Source organism: Dendrobium catenatum, unplaced genomic scaffold (genome assembly GCF_001605985.2).
Source record: "Dendrobium catenatum unplaced genomic scaffold, ASM160598v2 fragScaff_scaffold_722, whole genome shotgun sequence".
Taxonomy (NCBI): domain Eukaryota; kingdom Viridiplantae; phylum Streptophyta; class Magnoliopsida; order Asparagales; family Orchidaceae; genus Dendrobium; species Dendrobium catenatum.
In genome coordinates, this window is record NW_021319184.1 from 322,237 (window position 1) to 348,001 (window position 25,765).

General features: G+C 34.5%; 1 protein-coding gene and 1 non-coding gene across 2 annotated transcripts; one reads left to right on the plus strand and one right to left on the minus strand.

Annotated features, from left to right (window-relative positions):
- Positions 1 to 652: 652 nt before the first annotated feature.
- Positions 653 to 25,662, minus strand: LOC110107613 (WD-40 repeat-containing protein MSI4). The gene is made up of 15 exons (XM_020837899.2): positions 25,377 to 25,662; positions 20,896 to 20,959; positions 19,781 to 19,867; positions 19,603 to 19,665; positions 18,306 to 18,371; positions 18,125 to 18,199; positions 17,883 to 17,958; positions 17,128 to 17,350; positions 16,788 to 16,869; positions 10,658 to 10,731; positions 10,378 to 10,489; positions 10,165 to 10,239; positions 6,470 to 6,549; positions 2,494 to 2,593; positions 653 to 1,112 (listed from the first exon to the last, which is right to left on the minus strand). The coding sequence occupies exons 1-15, from the start codon at positions 25,502 to 25,504 to the stop codon at positions 1,011 to 1,013; spliced, it is 1,407 nt and encodes a 468-aa protein (XP_020693558.1). The 5' UTR covers positions 25,505 to 25,662; the 3' UTR covers positions 653 to 1,010.
- Positions 23,643 to 24,358, plus strand: LOC110107614. Its single transcript, XR_003701275.1, has 3 exons — positions 23,643 to 23,775; positions 23,947 to 23,996; positions 24,081 to 24,358. It is a non-coding gene; the product is annotated as an uncharacterized LOC110107614 (transcript).
- Positions 25,663 to 25,765: the final 103 nt, after the last annotated feature.

Here is a 25,765-nt window from a genome sequence, read left to right on the forward strand (position 1 = left end):
TGTAAATAGACACCTTACAACAATTATAATAAAAAATTTACAATATATTTAAAAATCAATTAAATCTAACAAATTTTTAAATACATTAAAATTAAAGTTAAAAGTACAGTTCAAATGAGTAAATTTTACTTTGATAATTCTTTCACTCCAAACTAAACATCAAAATTTTCAAAAACACCCTACTGAAAATAATTTACACTTCTTTTACTTCAAAGCAAACAATCCCCTTAAGATAATAATGAAACATAATCTAAACCATAACCAAATAAGAATAAATGACGCCTTTTGAGGATGAATTATTCTATGCGGACATCAGACAGGAGAACCGTCCGGTGTTCTCTCTGTCTAGAATAAAAGCGCAACATTGTAACAGCTGCACTAGTATTGTAGACAGAAAAAACAGAATAGTTCTCTTTGTTTGACGTCTGCACAGAATAATTTCTCTCTTTTGAGAGCAACTACAGCCTAGCCAAATAAAGATTAACGACAAAAGCTGCACCCAAAATCCCCAAACGAAACGAATCGGTTCAAATCGATCTCAAAAGAAATCTTTTATTTGCTTTACATGCAACCCATCGTACCATTTTGCCATTCAAAGTTCAAAGTACTCAAAACGAGTAAAATAGATTTCAAGAAATTGTTCTTCATAATCTTCTCATCAACGTCAAAAACTTCCATGGCATTCATTGGGTCCAATTTGCTTAACGAGAAGTTGGTAAATCTTCTCCATATTCTTACATGCAATGATTTAACTTAGAAAAATACAACATGAAAACCGAACCCATGAAGAATAATAAGCATCTCAAGCAATTTTTTTCAGTTAAAACATCACAATTCCCACAATTCTCCAGTTCAGAAAAAAAAAATGTCATTCGAAAGTAAAAGAGAAAGTACGAGGACTATCAAATGGATTACCAGAAAACTAGTTAGAACAAGTTCCTATCATGAAGAGCAAACGATAATTAGGGTTGCTGTGGCTTTTAAGCGCACAATAATTAGAGACTGATCGATCAGGTCTTGGGAGCGCAGGTGAGGATATGGGACTTGAACTTCTCCAGCTCCTCCAGAACTTCCTCTTCCGGCCTGTAAATTAAGTCGCTCATGCGCCATATCTGCATCAATATGATGATTTCAAACTTTAAAAAAAAATAATGGTTTCAAACAAAGAAAAAGGCAAAGCAATGTTGAGCTGGAGAACAACATGGAGAGCGATCATCAAATTTGCTTAACGAGAAATTGTTTTTCTTGGTTTGTTTTGGCTTTTTGCTTTTGTTTTAATAGATGAAATAAAAATCTACTTGGTATTTTTTATTTTTTTTATAATAGGTTCATGAGACTGATCTCTATGATGAGGACGTGCTGTAGCAGAGGTCGAGAATGCTGAATGAAGCTCAGATATAGATCTCACGCTCATGAACATTCGAGGATGCCCAGGGGCGGATCCAGCTTAATTTTCAGGAGGGAGGTGGGGGGGCTTATAAGTAAAGGTGTAGACTGTAGAGGTTTTTTTTTCATAAATAATCTTATAATCAAAATTTGTTATGAGGACTCTATCTTTCAACCCCTATTTGTTCATTGTTGTACGCTTCGCAGATATGTTGGGGGTCCAAGGGGGCAGCGTCCCCTGGCGGGGTTTGACCTGGAAGGTCAAGGGGCAGTGCCACTGTGGGGGTTTCCAGAACAAATTTTAGTTGTAAGGATATTTTTAGATTCTCTTTACTATTTCTCTTTGTATTTGGTTCATCGTTCCTTAACAATAACATCTATACACAATGTGTTTAATTATGTTGGGGCAATTGCCTAAAGAGCATAGTATTTTAAAACTTTTAGGGGGGGCAATTGTCTAAAAACCCTTGTAATAAAGACTAAAAAATACATGGATGGAGACAAATTACCTAAAGAATCATATAATAAAAAAAAAAATTTATTTTTTCGGGAGGGAAATTGCTCCTCTAGGCTTAAGGTGGATCCACCCATGAGGATGCCAGACAAAGAGATGGAAGATGAGGGGAAGAGTTCAAGAATGATCTCATGCTAGGCATCGATGGAGCTTGGAGCTCAGATCTCCCACATAAGTTGGAGCTCGTTGGATGTATGTCAAGCTCCTGGGTGGAGGATACCGGACAAAGGATGCTCAGGAAGGAAGAAGCATAGGAGCTCGAGCACAGAGGAAGCTTGGGAACTCAGAAAATAACATGATTTGTTAAAAAAAAAAAACAGAAAACACCTATTAAACATATTTTATCTAAATTTTCTAAAACCAAAAAGATAAATTAATACCAAACAGATATGGTAAGATTTATTTAGGTCTAATAATATATTTGATACTTCACATTGAATAAAACCAACTACTGTAAGTCTGTAATACTACCACTGGGGAATAATAAATCACCGAGTAACAGCCATGGCATGCTTTAACACAAGTTTATGTAAAATTAAATATTGCAATCTACCGGGTATATTTTTGTTAATCAAGAAAGGATTATCAGTTACCTGCAGTGTTCCACCGCCACCAGTGCTCTGACAGTCATCAGATACGCTAACAATGGTCCATGGATCAGATGCATTCCAATGAAAATCAACCACTTTATCTCTGCACAGTTCGATGGGAAGTTTTGAAAGAATTATAATAAAATTTCGAAGAAAAAGAATAACCATACAATTTAAAATAATATTTATGAATATATGTTCTGGAAGTATAAAAAAAATATTGAAAATAAAGAAGTTACGATTAGAGAAGAAATTAAAAAGTAAATTCTGAACTTTTTTTCAAAATAGTTTGTGAAGAGATGCAAATTGTAATTTTAAATCTGAATTAAAATTTGTGGCTACTGAATTAAAGAATGCTACAAAAATTTAGTTTTGGAAGATCATGCACAAGTAAAAAAAGACCGGTAAGGTGAAAAGAATATATCACATCAATGATTAACATTAATCATTAAGTTATGGAGATGAAACTATAAGATATTAAAATTCAAACATCTATATGCTATTTACAAATATGATAGCTTTAATAGGAGAGACATTCTAAAACAAGAAAAAAATAATAACAGATGAAAAATAGTATACCAATGATTGAGAAAATGCATGTTTAAAAAATTTAAAACAAATATTTATTACTAACAGTTGGAAGATCACATTAATAGCTAAGTGCAATAATATGTTGAATCTATCACACAAATACAAAAGAATGACAAATGCGGCCATAAGTTTTTTAGTTAACTCTATGTAGGTAAAATGGAAAAGTATCTCATGAGTACTTTATAATAAGAAAATATCTAAATATTCGAAAGTAAATTTTATAATCCTAAAGTAAAATCAAGTATGAGAGTTTTAGAAAAGAAAGGAATTAATAATGTTTATATTCAAGTCATTAAGGATATGTATTTAGGAGCTATTACTCGTATTCAAACTGACCAAGTATTTTTCTATTTCAATTGTATTACATCAAGGATCAGCTTTAAGCCCATATCTTTTTTACTTCAGTCATTGATGTTCTTACTAGACATTTGTAAGAGGATGTACCCTGGTTTATGGTTTTTGTTGATGATGTTCTTCTTATTGATAAGACTAATGCAAAATATTATTAATATCTCATGTAAATTTAATATGAATGAATGGACACATAAAACCAGCAAAATAGTTGTGTAAAGCTACTGCAATGATGATGATCAGCTCATTCTGCTTTGATTTCAATAGAGATAGCCACAATGTGGACATCTGACCATTCCACAAGGGTATGTTCTCTGCCAAGTATGCGTACTGTGTTTGTTTTCTGGTAATTCTGAGGGGGCGGGTTCATGGCTAGATCTTTGCAAGAGAATCAGCAGAGGCTCATACTTTCGTGCATGTAAGTGAATTTGTGGTCGATCTAATACCACCAAACCATCAATCCCAGGGTATTCAAGTGCATTGAAAACAAGTATCCTCCAGGTAATCTAGAAGTGACAAGACCTAATTATAAGGGCTGCCTTTTACCAGGCCATATTCTATTCTTATTAGTCTACCAAAACCATGTAAAACTATAATTTGTTCTGTTCTATTTGATTTTCAGTTTCAGTCCAAATAATGAAAGTGCACTTTGCTCACGTTTTATATTTTGTGGATAAATTTATATGCTAGTATTCATCAAACTAAATCAAATGTGCACACAGTTTGGATACAGTTGGGATAAGGCTAATGATGACGATAATTATTTGTGTACGTGCATGCAAGTACAAATGGAGATGTCTAAGAATAGATGATGTAGAACAAGAATGTGAAGACTTGCATTATGAAATTAAACACAAGTTGAATTTAAAATCAACAAGTTATTAATCATGGGGATGCGTACAAACAAGATTCAAAACAAGTAAGAAAGGCATTCCACAAATAGCAATTCACCACAACCAAAGTTCTAGAATTCAAGAAGGACAAATCAAATCAATAACTTAGCTAGCATGGGTTTGGCAAAAAAGATCCAACATTTAAATAAGATTAAGCACTACAAGAACCATGCACTCAATGATTTAAGAAGCCAACGCATTTAAATTAACATGAAAATAGTGATGCCATAGTGAATTGGACTTCAAACATATCTACTTAAATGTATGAAGTAAGAATAGGACTAGGTATTTGCGTCATAGGGAAGCTTCCTTCAGATGTGGTGTGGTCTCGGCCGGTTGATCTTCAAAGGGTTGCTCCGTAGTGCCTCCCTTGTGTTTTGCTTCACAGTGGAGAAGAAGAGATGCTGGCCGAAATCTGGAAGGAGGAGGAAGGCCACGGTTTTTGCTATTTGGGGGAGATTAGAAATGATGTGAGTTTAATTAGAGTGATGAGGCTTAGGGGAATGGGAGAGTGGGATTGAAAAATGAAAAAGTTGTTTTGGGAGAGGGAAAAGTGAACTTTGCAATTAATGGGTCAACTTCCCATTAATTAACATGAAGATTTCCAATAGTGGGCCAACTATGGGGAAAGGGAAGGGGTTATGACTTTTCCAATTCCCAACTAATTTTGAAAATGAAAATAAGGAGAGGCAATTACTAGGTCAACTTCTTATTAATTAAAATGAAGAGTTCCAAGAGTGGGGTGGCTTTTCCAATTCCCAACTAATTTTGAAAATGAAAATAAAGAGGCAATTAATGGGTCAACTTCCTACTAATTAACATGAAGAGTTCCAAGAGACAAGTGTGAGTCCAATTGAAATCCCAAAGGTCAAAATTTCAGATTTGCGATATTTTGGATTGGGAACTTGGATGGGGAGCTGGTGGTGGTGGGCTTGCCGTTGGCGGTGGAAGGGGAAGGGGTGGCTTGACGAGAAAGGGAGGGGAAGAGGGTTGACCGATGGTTAGGGAGGAAGAAGGACAGGGAAAGGGGAAGAGATACAAGGGGAAAACCAAGAGCTCACCTTAATGGGATGTTGGGTACTTCATTTGCCTTCTCCTAAGGCTTCACCACTCCACCACACTCACTCTCACACAAGAGAAGAGGGTTGAAATCAGAATTCATTCAAAAATAATCATCATCCCCTTACATGGGGGTAGAGAGCCATATATATAGTCTCCACCACATGACAAGACAAAAAGAAACAAATGACCTTGGGATTACAACATAACATTAAAGAAAAGTTCACAAACTAAATTAATCACATGCAACACACATAACAACTAATAATATAACTGTTGATCTACGCCCCCTTCTATGATAAACTTTCCATGCATTGATGTCCCCATCAATAGAAGCATGCTTGTGCTTCAAGCTTAAAGTTTCACAAACAGAACATGCCTGCATCTGGTCAATATCATAGATTTTCACTTCTCTACTGAAATATGAAATGATAGAGACTAAATAAGATTATCTGACACATAGATACCGAATAGTGGCATTTTAAAAACTAATAAGAAAAATGTAGCAAAAAATCGTTGCTTTATATTCTATAATCAATCCACCTTATGCTCTCTAAATAAGGAGCGGTAAAAGGAAAACAATCAAGAGCAATGAGATGTACTTTTATCACCTTCTTGGTAAATGCAGCTCTATAAACAGCTATTAGTTTTTCATCACAAAATTATGCTTAAATTAAAGTAATATTCCAGCTTCATTGTGCAAGAGTTTTATCTTTTGTTCACCAATATTAATATAATCACTTTTCACAACACCAACTTCATCATGCTGGCAACTTCCGATTCCACAATAATATGTGATCAGTTGACAATTGCTTATATAAGCCATGCACTACCTCATAGTAACGCTATAGTTTCAAAAATGAATAAACATGCATACATAATTCTTGAAGAGCTCAAATCTTCGAAAAGGTTGCAATCATAACAAAATAATATATCATTACACAGCCCAACTCATGAAAGGAATACATCCGATATCCTGCAGAATAGTTCATTTTTTTAGAAAAACATAGATGAAAGAACTATTTGAGAATACATTTTGCATGCAAATAAAACAAGCTCAACAACATGTAGCAGATGCCACTCACCTATGCCCCGCATGTTGAAAGAACAAACCGGGGGGGGAGTTAGTAGTCCTTGTACCGCTCCTCTCTCTCTTTTTCCCAACCTAAAATAGAAAGTTAGGCTGTTAACTCAAAATGAAAACACATCATGAAAACCACAGTTCAAGCAGAAAAACAAATACTCAAGAATCTTGCCAAGGTTTCTTTGACAACAAGGAAAATTCTTAAAAACTACAACCACAAAAAAAAAAAGTTAGCTAAACAACAAACTATGCATTAAAGCAATAATATATTTTTCCCATCATATTCTTTTATTATATATATATATAGACACACACACAGAGAAAGACCAAAAGGATCCCTTGATTCTTTATGAAAGACAAAAATAATCCCCAACTATAAGAAATGATCATTTTAGTTCCTCAACTCATTAAAGAGGAATCAAAATATTCCCACCATGGGACTATTTTGATTCATTTTTAAAGACTTGTGGATCATTTTAGTTCCCTCGCTCCTCTCTCTCTCTCTCTCTCTCTCTCTCTCTCTCTCTCTCAATCCTTTTAAAAGAATGCAAGCATTTTTCCTCACATATCTTGATGCAAGATGATTAAGGGTCTAATGTTTCTACAACAACAATCATATCAAATTTTTATCCCACTACATGTAATCGGCTAGATGAATACTTTTTTCTCCATTGTGTCCAGTCAAGAGTCAAGTTTTCATTTAAATTTAATTAAAAAAGGTAATTTATAATATTTCTAACTAAATATTGTTAAGTCTACCTCTACATTTCTTAACATAGGCAATCTAATACATCTACTCTCCTAACCGAGTCATCGGAACAAAACCATCTAAAGCGGCTCTCTAATCTTATCTGCTACTGAAGCTACTCTAACCTTTTCACATATAAGCACGTTTCTCATTCTATCTCTAAGGGTAAAGCCACTCATCCACATGAGCATTCTCATCTCTGCAACACTTAATTTTATGCTTCTCTTTTAATGACCAACATTCTTTGCTATAAAGCACTGCAGGTCTCATCACTATCTTATAGAATTTTTTCTTTTAGGGGTACTTTTCTATAACACAACATGCCCAATGCATTCCTCCACTTCAACCATCAAGTCTGAATTGTACTAATATTATCTCAATCTATTCCACCATCACTCTGGACAACAGACCTAAGATATCTAAAATGTGTACTCTTATTAATGGCTTCATTGCTCAAATTCACAATCCCCCCACTAAATATATTACTACTAAAATTACACTCCATGTATTCAGGTTTAGATCTACTCAAATGAAAACCATTAGATTCTAAGGTTATCATCCATAATTCAAGTTTACCATCAAATCCCTCTCTAGGCTTATCAACAAGAAGAATATCATCAACATAAACTAAAGCAAAAAGATATGGGCTTAAAACCGATCCTTGATACAATGAATATATAGATCATACAAAAGGACAAAGAAGTTGAGGATCAAAGACTACTATTTAAACAAAATTATATATAATAAATCACGCAAAAGAAATAAGAATTCATATATCAAAAAACTAATGATTGCATAGAAAAAATCACTTTCTTTAAAGTGCCAACTCAAAGATACATTAATTAAAACCAAACAATGATGCAACACCTTGATTAAAATTGCGTAATGTGAGGCGCACCTCAGCTTAATTATGTTGCAAAATGCATTGAGGCGCACACCTCAAGCTTGTGCTTTGAGGCGTACGCCTCAATCTGGCTGAGACGTGAGGTGTACTCCTCATGTATGCCTTTTTAAAATTATAAATTTATAACAATAACTAGTTTTTAACCTAATCTAAACACCTGCACCTTCACTCTTACTAATCACACCCAGGTCATAGCTCTCATCCTCGATGTCTAGCCATGAGTTCCCTATCGCTAACGCGCCCCATCACTGCAATCATCGACAATCTCCTGGTGACGACTGTCGCCGCAACCACCTTCTCCTTCTCTTATTACATAATATATTTTATGTTGTTTTGCTATTGTGATGTTTGGATTTAAATTATATTTCATACAATTTATCACTTGCTAATTTATGTATTGTGCAATTTTTTCTTCATATTTATAGCATTATTATTTTATAATTAAATAGAAAGTTAATATCACCCTTTAATATATTTTTTAGTTATTATACAAAAAAAACCACGTTTAATCTTCATTTTTACTTTACACAAATTTTTAATTTTGAGGCTTACACATCACCCCAAGGACGGGAAAGCCTTAATACCCAATAGCACAATTAAGCATTGATGCAACATAGATCAATTCAAAGAAGTTCAATCTACAAAAATGAATGAGCATTATTTCTTTCTTTTTGCTACAATTGAAATCCCAACTATAAAAAATTTTCCTTTACAAAAAACAATAACAAAACAATTAAAAAGAAAAAAAATATTATGGAAAATAAAAAAGAAATCATCAAAGTGAAAAAAATACAAGCCTCACACCAATACAAGGAGATGTCTTCATCTAAAAGTTGTTCATGGCCCTTTTATCGTACTTAAATGATTCCCACATCCAAAACACTCTCACAAGATTGAAAGCGAAAAGCATAAATTTTATTGGTCAAAATTTGTTTTTTACATGCCTCATTTGTTGGGATTTATAAGAATCTAATCTAAAAGAAGAAAAAAATTGTAAGTAACGAATCTCTAATTAATTTGGATACCCAGTAATATTTAACTAGAAGCCACCAACATAACCGGTACAAAGTCACACTGCAACAAGTACAGACGATAGGTCAAAGTCACACTCCTTAAAGTAGCAGCATCCAACAAAGCATCACAATTGCTAAATAGAATCAAAGCAACAAACAGAAAGTCATAGTAACAAGTGCCAGAAAATCCATTCAACAGAGAATTTCCAATAGTAATTAGGGAAACGCAGATATCATCTTAGCATCAGATACGTAACACAAAAGATGATTAATCCATTTGCGTAAGTTCAGAAAACCGCAAGCTATGACTTCTGGAATTCCACTCGAGTAAGTCCAATAGTCATAGAACTGAAAGAGCAAAACAGTTAAATCTAATCAAATGATACTTAACCTAAACTAAGAACAATTATGAAGAAAGAGAACACACTATGTTCTCATAGTCACAACATAACAGGCATGTCTAACCGTGACTGAAATTGAAAATTATAAGATGAACAAAAACTATTAAAATAATTTGTGCAGGTCATTTATCCATGTAAGCACATATTTCCATCACATCTTCCCCTATTCATTCAAAATTTTGAATCATTAAATTTTAAAGCAGTTTAAAATTATTGTTAATGAAAAAACAACTAAAATTTTCTTTCTCAAGAAAGTATAACCAACATTATTTGATTATAAAATAGGGAAATATCTTGGTACACACCAAAACAAATGCAAGAAAATATGCACGCATGTATCCATGAGCACCCAGACAAGCATAGAGAGAGAGAGAGAGAGAGAGAGAGAGATGAATGCATACTGCTATGGTAGACAGTAACTGAGCATAACATTAAAATAACTGAAGAAGATAAATGACGTCTCTCTCAGCATGTCTGAAAATTAATATTTGGGCCAGTGTACATCACGGTTGCAGCCAGAAGATAATAATGTGATCAAGTGAACTAATTCTTAATTATAGTAAATAGGTATCAATAGATCTGCACTTATCCAAACTACAACTATCTGGCTGCAGCAAGACTTTTGAGTACCTTCTCATGATCCCAAACATTCAAAAAACCATCCTCAGCAGCACTCCCAAAAACTGATGCTTTGTCTGGAGACCACTGAAGCAACAATAGTAAACAAGGCATAAGCACAAATAATGATGAATATCTTAACAAGGCATAAGGAGCAAAAAGAAAAGGTAGCTGGCTGGAAAAAAACAAGCCAATGATGATAAAGAGCTAGGAAAAAATCCATGCCTGCACACAAAGAACAGCAGCAGAGTGGCCTTCAAATTTATGAACGGGAGAACCAATGCCCCCGGAAGAAAGATTCCGCCGATCAAACATACGAACAGAATTATCAGCAGATCTAATAAGCAGATGCAACACAACAAACTATTAATTCTGATAAAGAATAGGTAAATTGTACATATAATGATAGTTTTGTTTAATGAAATTGGATAAAAGTATGGCCTAATCTAAAAAACTTCATCTGACCTAGGTCAGCATTCAATGTAAGCAAGCAAAAATTACATACCCAGTCAAAATAAAATTAACATCATGGGGATTCCAGTCTACACAGTGAAGATCAGAATTATGAGCTTTCTCAACCTGATAGCAGAATAGAATAATAGATGAAACTCAAGAATACAACAAAAGACTAGAAAGCTTGAGGCAGAAGCACCAAGTGTCAAATAAACTTGTAAAACAAAAATGAATAAAAAATAACCAAATATAACCTTTGCCAAGTAATCTTAAGATAATCACTTTAAGTATAATCGGCATTTTAAGAAAATCAGATCTGCATTTGCAGCAAATTACAGAATTAAGAATATGGATGCTTGATGCAGATTTCGTAATCCAATTTGGAATGCAGATTTTGTATCAGGGTACTGAAATTCAGTTCAGAATCTCAAATAGGCAGTCTAATTTTGTCCAAAAAACTGAATATGGATTCTGTAATCCACTACAAAAATCCAAAGCATGGAGCTATAATCCACTTAAACGTCCATGTTATGCATCTACAATAAAGTTAATAACCCAAATTATGAATTTTAGAATTCCTTCCAGATTTCAAAATATATAGCATAAAACTTAATCAAGAAGATAGATCATGAATCAGGATTTTAGACCATAAACAAGAACAAAAATTAAATAAAAGAAATTCAAGACATAGGTTTAAATTTGGGACCATGGATTGGTAAATTAGGTTTGAGAATAAATAAAACAAAAGCAAATTGGCATGACGGGCCTCCCTGCACACAGTGCAACAGTGCCGCTGCCACTATGCCTCGCCATTCACAAGCCCAATCCCCCCAAAACTGCAGTTTCCCAAGTTGTGCTGCAACGAGGAACACCCCCATTGCTACCAAACAAAGACTTAATTCATAAGCTATATTGAACAAATAGCACAAGTAATTGGAAACTACTATGATGAAGTTGGACATGAAAGTAAATGGGGGATAAGGTGCTGGTCTTCATGGCAATTGTGGTGTACCGTGAAGGCATTGGTGGCAGCTTAGGAGGTAGATTGTAGGCATTATAATGGTAGAAGACAATTGGTGGAGCTAGCATAGAGATAATAGAGAGCCCGGTTTCCTTTTTCATGATAGTATGACTTCAAAGAGAGAGAAATGGAGGGCTATTGTTCGCTCAGGAAAAATAGGCATGAACCTCACTCCCACAAGCTTAAGGTCCTTATTTTCCCGAGGTAGATTGAATTTTAAATTAACCATATTTCCCCTAAGAGTAGTGTTACGGTGCTACTCCAACCTTTTCACGTATTTATCTTCCTATGAGCGCAATCCCTCATAGTTAATTACTCCTAACACATAGAAGAGCACTCTCGATTAATGATGAAATTATATTTAGTATGTGCAAGAAGTACATATATGTATGCAACAGTATGTGAATGTTCTAAACGCTGATTGTGGGGGATGAAAGTTGACCCGATCAAGATATCATAGTTCCAACATCCCAAGAATATCGTAGGGTTCTATATATCAACACCGGTGACCAATGATCGTAATGTCCATGAAATCTGATTAGCAGCCTTGGGATGCTTCCTCTCAGACATCTCGAGTAAACTGATGTGGATATGTATTCGTTATTTAGTTTGGGTATGGACTTATGGTTAAATTTAGAAGTTGCCCTTAGTTTAAATTTGAATTACATTTTACGGCCCCATTTTGGACTTGCTCGTAGTTTGAATTTGGGTTGGAGCTTACGACTTTTATTTGAAAGTAGCCTATGTGATTGGATTTATGAAGGGGATTATGGCTTTCATTTGAAAGTAGCCCTAATGACGAATTTTACGGCCTCTATAAGAGGTGGCCTATATAACGGGTCTTACAACTTAGCCCTATAAACTAGGATGCTCAATATTCAGTGTGAATGGGTTTTAGGGTTATTTTCCTAATGTATGGGACTTACTGCTTCACTTAGAAGTGACCCGGGTTAGGGGTTTAGGGTTAAGTTAGTTTTACTTAGAGATTTTCATTAAGATCAGTCTTACAACTTCCATTAGAAGTTATCGGAGTGTTTCAAATGTCCATCACTTCACATAATAGATTTGTCTAGTGAAATAGTCACTAGGACTCACTACTTCCATTAGAAACGACCTATGGGGTTTAGATTTGTAAAGACATAGCTTTACACACTTCACTATTTTGATACCAGTGTCAACGTCCTATTTTGCTATCTTTATTTCAATACTAGCTGCAGTCATTGTTCTAACACTTACTATCCTACAGCTATTGTTTTGTGCTCGTAATAGTGCTTGTAACCTTTCTGCTGTAGTAGTAGCTTTACTTTTCCAGCATTAATTTTATTTATTATGTGCTAACTTTTGCCTACTTATTTGCAGGTGCTTGTGGCCAACAGTTACAGTAGCTGGAACTTGTAGCCACATGAGTTGTAGTTTGCAGCTGCAGAGAGGTTTGAGAGCTCACATGTAACTTGGAGATTCCTGTGAGTTTGAGAGTGTATGAAGATTTTGCTTGGAGAGCTATTGGCTTGTTGGAGAGCTTTGTGTTTGACAACCGTAGCCTGTACCTAGGTTAAATTAGCGAACACATTGGTTCTATGCTCTTTTGATTGTATTTGAAGTTAATTGCTTTAAATAACCAATTAATTTAATTAATTAATTAATTAAATTTTTAATTAAAGTTAAATGTTCAATTCATTAATTTTAAATTTCATATGTTAAATGTATTTTAAAATTATTTGATTATTTAAATTAAATTGACTTGTTCAATTAATTTAAAATAAAAGGTTTAGAATTTAGTTAAAAATTTCTTTTAACTAAATAGTAATTAATTAAACTTGAGTTTTAAATTCAATTGATTAAAGTTTAATTTAAATTAATTGAAGTTTTGCTTATTTAATTAAATTTAGTTTAAAACCAATTAACTGTATGAATTTAAATTGATTGTTTAATCCTTTGAGTTTCTCTTACTTGCTTTAATTTGGTTGAAAAATTAAATTCAATTGGCTTGGTTCAATTAATTAAAGTTTCAGTTAAGCTTTAAATTAAAATTCTGATTCTTAACCAGTTATTTAATTGGATCTCATCTTAGATTAATTATTAAAGACGTAATTTAAAACTGATCAACTCAATTTAAGTTCTAATTTAAGATTTAAAGTTCAAATGAGTTGATTTATTGAAATTTTGGATACACAGTCAATTAGATTTGGTATTTTCATTTTTAATGTTAATTAGTTAATTTTGTTTAGATTTTAATTTGGTTAAAGTTTTAGGTTAATTATTTAATTAGTTTAAAGCACTGAGATTAGTTAAAAATTTGATTTTAATTAAGTTTTAATTAATTGGGTTATCAAATTAATTAAAAAATTGTGTTAAGTTGATTAGCTTAATTATTTATTTATTAAATTTAACTAATCAGTGGGTTGAACACTTAATTTATCTTAATTAAAATTACTATTTCCAAACTAAATTGATCAGCTGAATGTTTTTTTTTTTCAATCTTCCAAAAATTCCACCAAGTCCATTATAATGATCTAAGAAATTTTGGCAACCTCCCGACGTCCCCTCCTCGCAAGAGGAGGTAGGAGAGGGTATTTGCCCTTTTGGATCGACTCAGCTAGATTAAATCGACGGCAAAAACTTCGGGGGAGCAAATTGACCCCGAAAATGATTTTTGAGTCTTCAACCCACTCGGCTCGATCAGATAGACGGCCGAGGGCTGACCAAATCAACCCCGGGACTTCCTTCAATTGAATAATCGTAGGAAGAGTCGGATCGGGAACAAGAGGCTCGGTCGGCTTTCTTATGCACGCACAAGAGGCAGATCAAATGGAGGGTGGAGACGGACTAGGTTGCAAGTCCGTTCGTGCAGGAGGAAATCCGAACCCGCGTAAGGGGAGGAGGAATCAAGATGTGGAGATCCTTGAAGGAGACGATGACATGCCACTTTCTAAAGAGGAGATGAGCATGGGAAATGACCGTCGAGGTGCTGATTTTCAGCGTCGAGGTGCTGATTTCCAGCGTCAAGGCGTGTCAATTGAATAATCGTAGGAAGAGTCGGATCGGGAACAAGAGGCTCGGTCGGCTTTCTTATGCACGCACAAGAGGCAGATCAAATGGAGGGTGGAGACGGACTAGGTTGCATATCCGTTAGTGCTCACATGAGGTGAGGTGAAAGCCTCATGTCGTGAGGGAGTTTGGTTTGGCCGGCTATAGCACAGGTCGGGTTTGCTTGTCAGGCACGGTGTTGTGTTGAGGACAGACGCCGAGGAGGTTTGGTGAGTTGGTTGTTTGCACGAGACTAAGGGAGAACGAGCAGGGATCGCAGTTAGCTTCGGCTCTGCGTGCAGGTGAGGGAACTCGAAGGTAGTTCAGTTGAGGGCTTGAGAGCCAAGGAGTTCTAATTGCCAAGTGAGCGCAAGTACAATTTTCTGTTTCGATTCTCCTTTTTATGTGATTGAGGCAACAGTTACCTTAGCGTCGTGAGATCGTGGTGTCGTGTGATTGTGGGCCGGTGTGTGGGCACTGGTCGACTGTTTGCAGGTCAACAAGTGTATGTATGTATGAGCTCAGGGCAAAATTACCCGTCAAACTCAATCCTATATATTATTAATTTATGATCAGATGTGGCTTTCGTTAACAGATACTGTTTCTCAAATGGCAGTCGAATGAAGCTTGTAGTTGCCAATAGTCCTTGTTCTTCACATTGAGATTAACACATTATGCAATAATATCTTGCGTTGACTATAAGGACATTACTATTTAGCTGTGCATATTACAGAGCTGATAAACAAGGATCCAAACAACCAAGGCTCCTATAACTAATTAACTATTAATAACAATGTAAGCGAGCCTAGCTGAGCCTAGCCGACTGTTTGCATGTCAACAGCTACAAAACTTTTTGATGGATAAGAGAGTATAAATGATGATAAAGATGAATATGAAATAGATAGTATAAAAGATTATATTATCCTTAAGCTATGCATTAGTAAAATCCAATAATACCAGACCTAATATTCCTTGCTGGTCAATTTGCTTATTACAAAGTGACACGGCCCAACTAAACCTCCAGTTCAATTTCTTTATCACGAATTCACACAGTCCAACCAAATATAATATCAAAATAGAATAATTGGGTCAACCAAGTTCAGCACTACATGAAGACAAATTGGCTAGGGGCAGTGTGGCTTGAATATCTCTATAATGGTCAAGCTGAAGTAAAACTGAAACAAAGAAACACGCGCTACACCAACATCTAGACAATATATAGACCAAAAAAAAATCATTAGACGTTTTAAAAATCAACTAAACCAATCTAAATCATCCATTTCAAATTGGTTTCAATCGTTCTAACTCTCATGCTATGAGCTCGAAATTTCAACACCTTGGGTCAAATTCACTCATTAATAAAACATGTGTATGGTAAAAACAGAAAAATCCCTTGTTGCATCACATGCGAATTGACCGCAAGCCTTCTAGGGCTGAGAGCTTACAACGAAACCACCCAGCCAACCTTAAAGTCTCATGATTTACAAGAAAAATATTTTATTTAAAATGAATTGCAATAAGATGAACGACCTTTGTATAAAGATATTTAGAACCCTCCCTTAAATTATAATATTACAAGTATTCATTTGCGTTATTTACATGATGATAGAGCATGGAACAACTTAAAGTATGAAAATATGCACAAACAATTATTCGTACAAAGTATATGCTACATACTAAGAAATTAGAACATTAACTAAAATATTGAATATTTAATTTTTCAATCATCGAATTTTTTTAATGAAATGTATTAATATGCATAAAATACAGTAAAATACAACCAAAACTAGAAACACGTTGATTACAACCCCAGAACTGAGCATATGAACCACACATGGTCGCACAGGAATATATTTTTTATTTACTACAATAGTAGAAACTTCTCTAATTTCATAGCTGTTTAAAAATATATTTTTAAGACAACAGTTTATCCTTTTGAGTATTTTGAGAAAAAAAAAAGTAATCAAACATCACACCAAAAAATATAAAAATCACTAAAACTTCCGCAACAAGGCCAAAAGAAATTAAACCCAAGTTTAAAAACCTTGGTTTCATCCATAGAAAACAAGACCTCAATTTTATCATGTAAACAACAGGGGACAAAAACCAATTTGAAGGAAGAACAGTGCTTCACCTTTACGACAGGACTGGTACCGGCACGAGCATCCCACAAAATGAGACAAGAATCATCACCGACGCTACAAAATTCCTCAGCACTTCAACAACAAAACAAATAATATAACATAAGAACAAATCAATCATTAGGTAAAAATACAAAATAAAGACATCTTTAAAAACAGGCTAATGAGAAAGTATAAAACAAACTTGGTACAAGATCTAATAAATGATGGTGAGCAATGACACCAAGACAGAAACAAAGAATTATAAGCCTAATATAGCTGCTTGCAGTTGGTACAATGGATAAAAAGGGTAATAATGAAACAGTTGATTGCAATGTTCTGTCTCTAGATTACCTAGTTGGACAGAACTGCACATCTTCAACGGTATCTTCATGTCCTTGGTACACCCCTCGTGGTGCAACAGTCGGACTGTCTGAGGACTTGTTGTTACCAGCTTTTGCAGCCTGCTTACCACCAGAACTCCCAGAAGATGCTTCTAGAGATTTAGCATCCGAAGCCACTCCTAGGGTAGAGATATGATCTTGTATACTCCACAATACGACTGACATGTCCTTGCCTATGAATACCAGAACATGAAAGGGTGCTAAATAAATTGAATTTTTGTAATCAAACAACAAACTCATTTAAACAAACACAGTCAATATGTGCAACTTCACTCCATGGCAGATGCACCTCACTCGCAATTGCGGAAGTAAATACAATGGGTCTTTTTTTTCAGATTTTTTTGCTTTTCAACGGACACGTGTATCGGATATGTGTGTCGTTTTGAAATTAAGTAGTATTTTAATTAATACGGCAAAGCCGTATCCGACACGTACCGGTGCCGTATCAAAGGCGTATCCGTGTATCGGTGTATCATATACAACACACCTTCAGAAATAGGTGTATCAGTGCAACATAAGTCTAAACCAGTAAGATACATAAAGCAGACAAGAAAATTCCAAACTGGCAATACGACTATAAAATATCACATGAACCACATCTACTTTGCAATAACGTTAAATTGGAGTCATTATATGCCTAAAATAATGCACGGGATATTCTTGAACTAAGTTCCGTCAACAAAATAAAGTTCAATATCGTCTAACCTCCTGAAAGAACAAGAGGCTCAATGGGGCACATAGAAAGAGCAAACTCTGCATTTTCTTGATGCCCTGTCAGCACCTGTAATACAAATGAAGCTGTTTGCTAAGGAGTAAAAACTGATATGTAAAAACTGTTCAATGCATCATTTTTAAAAAAGGAGCTGAGAATAAACAAAATAAGCATGCATTTTCTAAGAGAAATGAAAATACATAGGTTGCAATTGAATTAACTAGCAGTGACAGACCAAATCCGGGCGTGATGGAGCAGCACCAAGCACAGCATGCCGATTAGGCTGAGCCTCAACATCCCAAATAAGCACCTGCATTTCAGGTATCAATCCAGTAATCTTCAATATATACCTTGTTAAGAAGAGCAAAATTGATTTCAAACATGAGAAGAATCAACATCAAAGGGAAACACTATACATCAGGACTGTCGGTATGAGTCCCCACGATCTTACTATTTTGAGGGAGCTCCCTGATTCTGTTGACCTGCAAAAATTCAGGTGTAAAATGCAATGAGATATAGGCAAAGCATGGGAAAACTGGGAGCTGTCAAAATGATGCTTTTTCAAGAAAAAATAGATTTCACAACTACTAATAATCTTTATTTTTCAAGGATGACTAAGCAATCAATATCATATTGCCTCTTAGCCAAACAAGAAAGGAAACATAATAAGAAATTTTTGATACCTTAAGACAATAAAAAGAGGAATAGACATCAAACTTTAAAACACCAAATCAAAGGCATTTGTTCACTATGTCATATGTTCTACATTAAAGAAACAGGAACAGAAAATATGACAGAAAGATCCATTTTTAAAATGAAGTCATATATAGTTTACATCTTTTACATTACTTTAAAAATCATAAAAGGTGGCCCTGAGTAGTTGAGCATTTCTTTTGTGTTACTTTAAAAATCTTAAAAGGGGAGAAAGGTGAAACTAAAGTTTATGTAGTAAACACTTAGGTAAACTTGATGGCTAATATGAATCCTCGTGGTTGTTTGCAGTCTTCTCCATATGATGCCCCTTCCTTCTACAAACAACAGAACCCTTACTCATATTTGGCTCAAGAACCAAGCAGCTAATTGGACATTTTTGCCAAGAAGCGTTCAGTGGCACCCGTATTTCTAAGAACACTTCCCTTCTTGTTAAGAACTTTTGTCTACTACATAAACTGTCCAATGGTCATAATAAATGTATGGAGACAAGGAATTTAGTGAAGAAACATAAGAAGGCAATAGTGAAGGCAATTGAAATGATGCTGCATCATATAAAAAGACAATTGAAGAGTTGCTTTTTTTGTGTAACTGTTGATCCACTTTGTCATCTGTGTAATGTGAGAAAGTTTAGGCAACCGCTTGAAGTTATGGAATATTTGGAGAACAATTGCAAGCAAGGAAGAAGGAGTTTTAACATAAAATAAGTGAGGATAATAATCAGAAACAAATGCAGCTAATCCAGAAATGAAAACATAATCAAATTTAAATTCAATATAAGTTAATTAATGAAAGAATTTTCTAATTGTATTTGCTTTTCATCAAAAATGTTTGGAATAGCAAGTTATTTGCCAATATGTATTGTCTTATTTTTGAAAATAATCAAAGAAGATTTGTTTTTAAAAAAGAAACAAAACTGATTTTCAAAAGGTAATTAATCCAGGAAAAAATAAATAAACTCCTAATGGTATAAAAATCTACAGCATGAAAATAACTTCATACCTCCCCAGGATGAATGATAGTTTTAAACTTTTTCACAAATGGTGAGCGTGCTTCTTCATTGAACTGCAAACAGCAAACAGAACTGAGTGAGATGCCTTCAAACAATCCTCTCAAGCAAGTTATGGGTTAATGAATAAACTTTAAGAACTGGTGCAAACAAAAGTTTTGAAGTCCTAGCCTGTGAAATATGTTCTGCAGCTGCAACTCTTGGTTTTACAACATCACAATTGGCAATCACAAGAGTATTTGGAACGCTGCCATCAGTCTGGAAAAATATGCACAATAATTAGTTGTTGATGAATGGCTGAATAGCAACAATGGCGTAGCATTCCCATGAAAAAGCTCAACACAATCGTGAGCCTTCATCTAACTATTAATACCAGGTAGACAAAAAAAAAACAAATTACTTTAAGGACAAACACGGAGGGGTTATACAAAAACAACTATAAGAAACATCAAAGAAAGAAAAGAAAAAAATGCAAAATTTAAAAAATAAAATTTGATATAAAGCTCCTTATTTAATTCTCAGTACAGACACTATAGGAAAATGTCGCTAGTTTATTATTTAAAATATATTCATTATGATTTGTAAATAATTTGCAATACTAATGAAAAAAAGTATGGGAGTGACAACTTTGAAGTTGCTACCTGTGAACTTTATCAATCACTGATATTTAGGATCTAAGAAATATTTCTGCAACTAAGTCTAAAAAAAAAATTTCTGCAACTATGAAGTAGTAAAATAGCTATTTGTAATAAAAAGTATATGCTCAGTAGGTTGTCCGTGTGTGAGTTTGTATGGCAGGGAGGGCAGGAATTAGTGGGGCAGCACAGCTGAATGATGCTAAAATATGAAATGATTACCACGGATGAAAGAACAAATAGAAAGCTGCAATAAAGTTATCACATTTGAATTAAAAAGAAAAGGTATGAGACATGTTTTATTAACTCTGGTGCAAAGTTTTAAACAAAAGCTCCTAAGAACAGCAAACACAAGGTTTTACGGGAGAAAGAAAATGTGATGTACATGCCAATCATAAAAGGAGAAGAAAGCAAAGGAAACTAAGTTGATATGCAACTTTTCTGATGTGGTTTTTCCTAGTAGTGTGACTAGTGTCATGGTCTTTGAAATTATCTTTTAACCCAAGATTCATATCCATTATATTCAACATTTTTTTTTTAAGGATTGTCAACCTGGAGATATATCAGCAAGAATATGATTATCATTCAATATTAAATTTAAAAGGTTAACAACATATCTGCAACAACTGTAGCATTGGCAAAGTTACTTGCCTGTTCAGATAGGTAAAGACGTTGACGATTCTTGTAAGTTGCATGCTCCACTTGAGGACCCCAGCTTTTCATTTAAAATCAATATGGAGAATAAGAATAGTGAAGGGAGATGGTATATGAAAGCAAGAATCAATAAAAACTAAATAAACTAACTGGCTGAGACAAAAAGTATTCGGTAACTAATTATGCATGCTCCTAACTTTACCAACACTACCAAGAACTTTCATTGTATTAATAATTTACATCATGTTGAATAACTTAATTGAAGCCAAATTAGTTGGTGAACCCAAACCAGCTTCACATACACAAGTGCACTGGCACTGACAGAATAGAAGATTATCTACAGCAAACCAATTAATAATGCAGCTCTTTCATAATTCAAAATTGCCTTTCAATGCCAAGAGATCAACTTTTTATTTGCATTGATAAATTGACAATATAACATGCAAAAACTTCACACCCGATATTCAGTTATGATGCAAATGCAAAAACAAAAGCAGCCTCAAAGTTTTAACACCCGCCCGTTTGATTCAGCCTTATTTATCAATTAAGCTAGTTTAAGCCTTTTTTTCCTCCTAAATGCAAATTTGAGTCATCTCCTGAAGAAGGTTAAGCCAAGTCCATATCCTTTCCTCATTTAGGGGATAAGACAGGATAAGCAGATTAGCAGAGCATACTTCCAAACTGGCTTAAGCTTGTTATGCTTCATAACCCTATTTTTCAGACTTCTTTATTTCATCTGCTTAGATAACCTATCCTCCTCCACAACTTATTTCACCAACTTTATATTAGCTTCTGTCTAACAAACCAAACAATTTAACTTAGCTTATAGCTTAAGCTTCAAAATCTTGATGCTTATATTCACTAAGGCTTCGTTTGGGACAGCTTTCTAAAGCAACTTTCTACAACAACAACAATAACATCAAACCTTTGTCCAACTACAAGGGTCGGCTACATAAATCCTTTTCTCCATTGTGTCCTGTTAGAAGTCAAATTCTAGTTTAAATGTAATAAAGAAACATCATTTCTAATATTTTCTAAACAAGTCTTTTTAGGTCTACCTCTACCTTTTTTAACAGTTTTCTTACTGCTTTATAAAACAACTTTCTAGTTAAAAAAATCTTAAACTAAAACTTTTTGTGCTAGAAAGTAATTTTAAAAAACAATAAGAAAGTTGTCACAAACGAAGCCTAAGCTTATCCATTGTTAGCTTAAATAAATTGACAACAAAAAAGGCCCTTAGCATTCATTTCATGAATTTACCTAATTTATAATCCTTTGGGGTTGTTTGGCTGCAATTAGAATTTAACACAAGTAGGATTTAATAAATCTTGTATGACTGAATTTAGTAAATCCTAAGATAGTTAAATCCTGAAAAAATGTTTGAGAGAGATCAAATTTGATTAAATCTTGATATACTATTTTACCACTTCTTTTAAGAGCACAAATAGTATATTAATAAAAACTAGTTGAAAGTTTTTTTCCTATTTTTGCTAAATTTTTAATAATAAGACTTTTATAAATTGTGCATATATTCTTCACATTAAAGAAATCTAGAATTGTTGAGAGCACAAAAATCTTAATAGCTCAGGCATTTATGTCCAACGATTGATGCTAATAATCACCTCAAACAATCGTTATCCCACAAGCACCATTGCTCAACTATCATTATCAGACTATTGGTATTAAATCACATTTACCACTAATGCCACCTGACATCATCACTTGAACGTTATTTCTGGACTATCATCATTCCGCTACCACCACTCGATATTATCATCATCTAACCACCGTTGTCCAGATGCCATCACCTGAAGGTAGCCACATGACTGCGACTATCAACTATCAATTAGTAATGCTGACATTTATCAACTAGCATTCATCTTCTAATCATCCTCATCTTCATCATTTTCAGCATCTTTTTTGGTATTCTCCTCCACCTTCATAAGAGATCAAACTAGCACTTCATATTTTGTAGACCCATATTCTTCAATTGAAAGGCAGTGCATCCTTTTTTAATTTTACTTATATAGTGGATTGATTGAACTTTTCTTACATAGTGGATTGATTGAACTAAACAACGACTCTTATTTTTTCCCTTTTCATCTTTTCCTTATAGAAAATTTTATGTTCATTTCTATAGTTCTTTCTTTCATATGAGCTCAAATCTTTGTATAATATAACAAAAATTTTCTCATTATATATTCTTAGTTTTTTAATTTCTCATTGTATATACTAAGTTAAGTGTTGCAGAGATGAGGATGATTAGGTGGATGAGTGGCTTCACTTTTAGAGATAGGATACTAAGGGTGCGTTTGGGACGGATTTTTCCCTGCTGTGCGTTTGGGAACGTAACCACAATGTGGTTTGGGGTTACCGCTTCGTGCTCCGTTGGGAAAATTTTCACGTCCTGCCGTTGCTTTTCCGGTCCGAAGTAAACCCCCCGCGTTCGCCTGCGTTCCGCGGTTCCAAGGCATGAGAAATACCTTAATGACCTTGCAGTTACCTAAAATCTACTCTGTTCTCTTCTTCATCCTCGCCAAGTTCCACTCTAAAGTCCATAGTTACAAATCTCCATCTCCTTCCGAATTTTTACCAGGTAAGAAAATGGGCAGCGTTCGGAAGTCCAGAAATCAGCGATCTTCTCTTTCACCTTCGATCGACGGTAAGTAGGAACAGGGTAGCTAAACGATCCATCTTCTGTTACTCCTGTTATTCATTTTCGTTTTTCTCTTTCAGATGACAAGGACTGGGCTAGGAAATTTAAGAAGAGAGACGACGAGAAAGAGAAGAAAACTAGAAAAGAGGAGGATAAGGAGCGAAAAAAGGGGAGAAGAGATAAGAAATCTTGCGAGCATTCGGATAGCCGAGAGGGAAAAGGTAAGTTTTTATTTTTCTTGGCCTTTTCAGTTATTACTTGTTGTTTACGAATTAAGCTATTTATCTTATTTTGTGGTGATACTTTCACTCTTTCAGTTCAATGCCAGTTTTTGTTGCTGAAGTTCTCAAGTAATATCTAAAAAATGCATCTTCTGCTTTTGACTTTTCTAGAGGGGAAAACGAGAGAGAGGCACAAACACAGAAATAAACGAGCAGAAAAGGTGAGTTAACTATTTTTCATATCAGCCGTTCTTTCAAATGTGCTTGGTTTTACTTCATATATATGATCTAACTGAATGCAGCAGTAGCCAGACGATAAGCCGCAAGCTTAGGAATTTTTTCAAATGAAGTGAGAACTGCAATATGGACCAGTCGGAGTCCGATAGGGTTTTCTGCGAACTCATATCTTCTTCGCCGCCGCCGGTAAAATTTTGAGTCTGGAGTGAAGTGATTCCCGGCTATCTAGATTTTTTTTCTATACATTCAACTCCGGCGACATTTCATCGCCTGGCTTCCTTTTTCTGTTGTTTTTGTTTTTTGTTTTTCGAACTTATTCAATTGAAGATACATTATTGTTAGTGAATATTCAGTGCAGCTATTGGAATTTTTTTTGAGGGAAATTATTGTTATTTTTTAGAATTTTCTCATTAGTTCCACTCGCCATCAATATAAGGGTAACAAGGTAATTTGTTGTCAAACAGCAGCAACACAGTAGTTCGACAGTAATACTACCCAAACAAAATTGACTGATTTCTATACAACAATTTTAAAAAGCAACTTTATGTACAACAATTTCACAACCGGCTTTACCGACAGCTGCAGCCGTCCCAAACGCACCCTAAATCTTGCTAAAGTTCAATACTAAAAAATGTTTTGCAACATAAGTGTTAAATCTTGTGAAATCGTTTGGCAATGTAAATCAGGAATTAAGGAACTTAGATCATTTTAAAAAATAATTTAATTTCTGTTTTAAGTTTAATTTATATTTTAAATACAAGTTACTTATTAATAATAAGTTTAATTACTATCAATAAATTATCATTATAAAATAATATAATTAAAAAAACAATTTAATTATGAAAAAAATTATTATTTTAATTTTGATTATATTTTTAATTATTTAACGCTAATTCTTGTTAATACCCTAAACTCCCTCTAGGATTTACAGTGGAACGGGTTCTGAAAAAAATTAAGAATATAGTGGATTTATTTTGTCCAAAAAAACCGTTTGGCAGGATTTATGTTAAATCCCGCGTAAATCCGGTATAAATATGGCTAACAAACAGCCCCTTCAACTAACAGGTCTGAACATCCACACGACATACATGCCCAAAGCAAGATAGAGAAAAAAAAAAAGTTAAAACTAAGATAAACCCTATGTTCACCTTCAAAAGTTAATCAAGAAGCCCAGTAGTTTTTAGCTCCGGTATTAAAAAGATATACGGAAAGTCTAAACAGAACCAACATAGGAACTTAGAATCAATGGGCCAAGTAATAATGCTAAAACCCTAAATGGTGATTCGCTCGGCCAAAACCCTAGTAACTTGTGAAGCCAGCAGGGAACCATGAAAGGAAAGCGGGAAGAAGATAAGGAGGCGTACCGGCACGAGAGCGAGGGCCACACGAGGTTGTGATTGGCGAGCCAGTCATAGAGCACGGGAACGAGGGATTTCCACTGGGTATACCTTTCGTCCACGGAACGCTGCCCCGCTTTGCCTCTTTCCTTCATCTCACTCTTTGGTGATCGCCGGCTTTTTCTCGATCTCAAAATTTTCCAGCCTTCAGTGCCGACTGCTGTGCTCGGCACGGACCAGAAGTTAGAAGTCGGACGGCTGCTGTTGGATCACTAGGAAATACTGCTATGTGTGAGTGGGAGGCTGAAGTGAGAAGGGCTAAATTGTACATTAATTTATATCAATAATGTAGTATAAATAATAATAAGGAGATTTACATTTTTAATAATTACAATCCAGGGACTGTTTGAAAATAA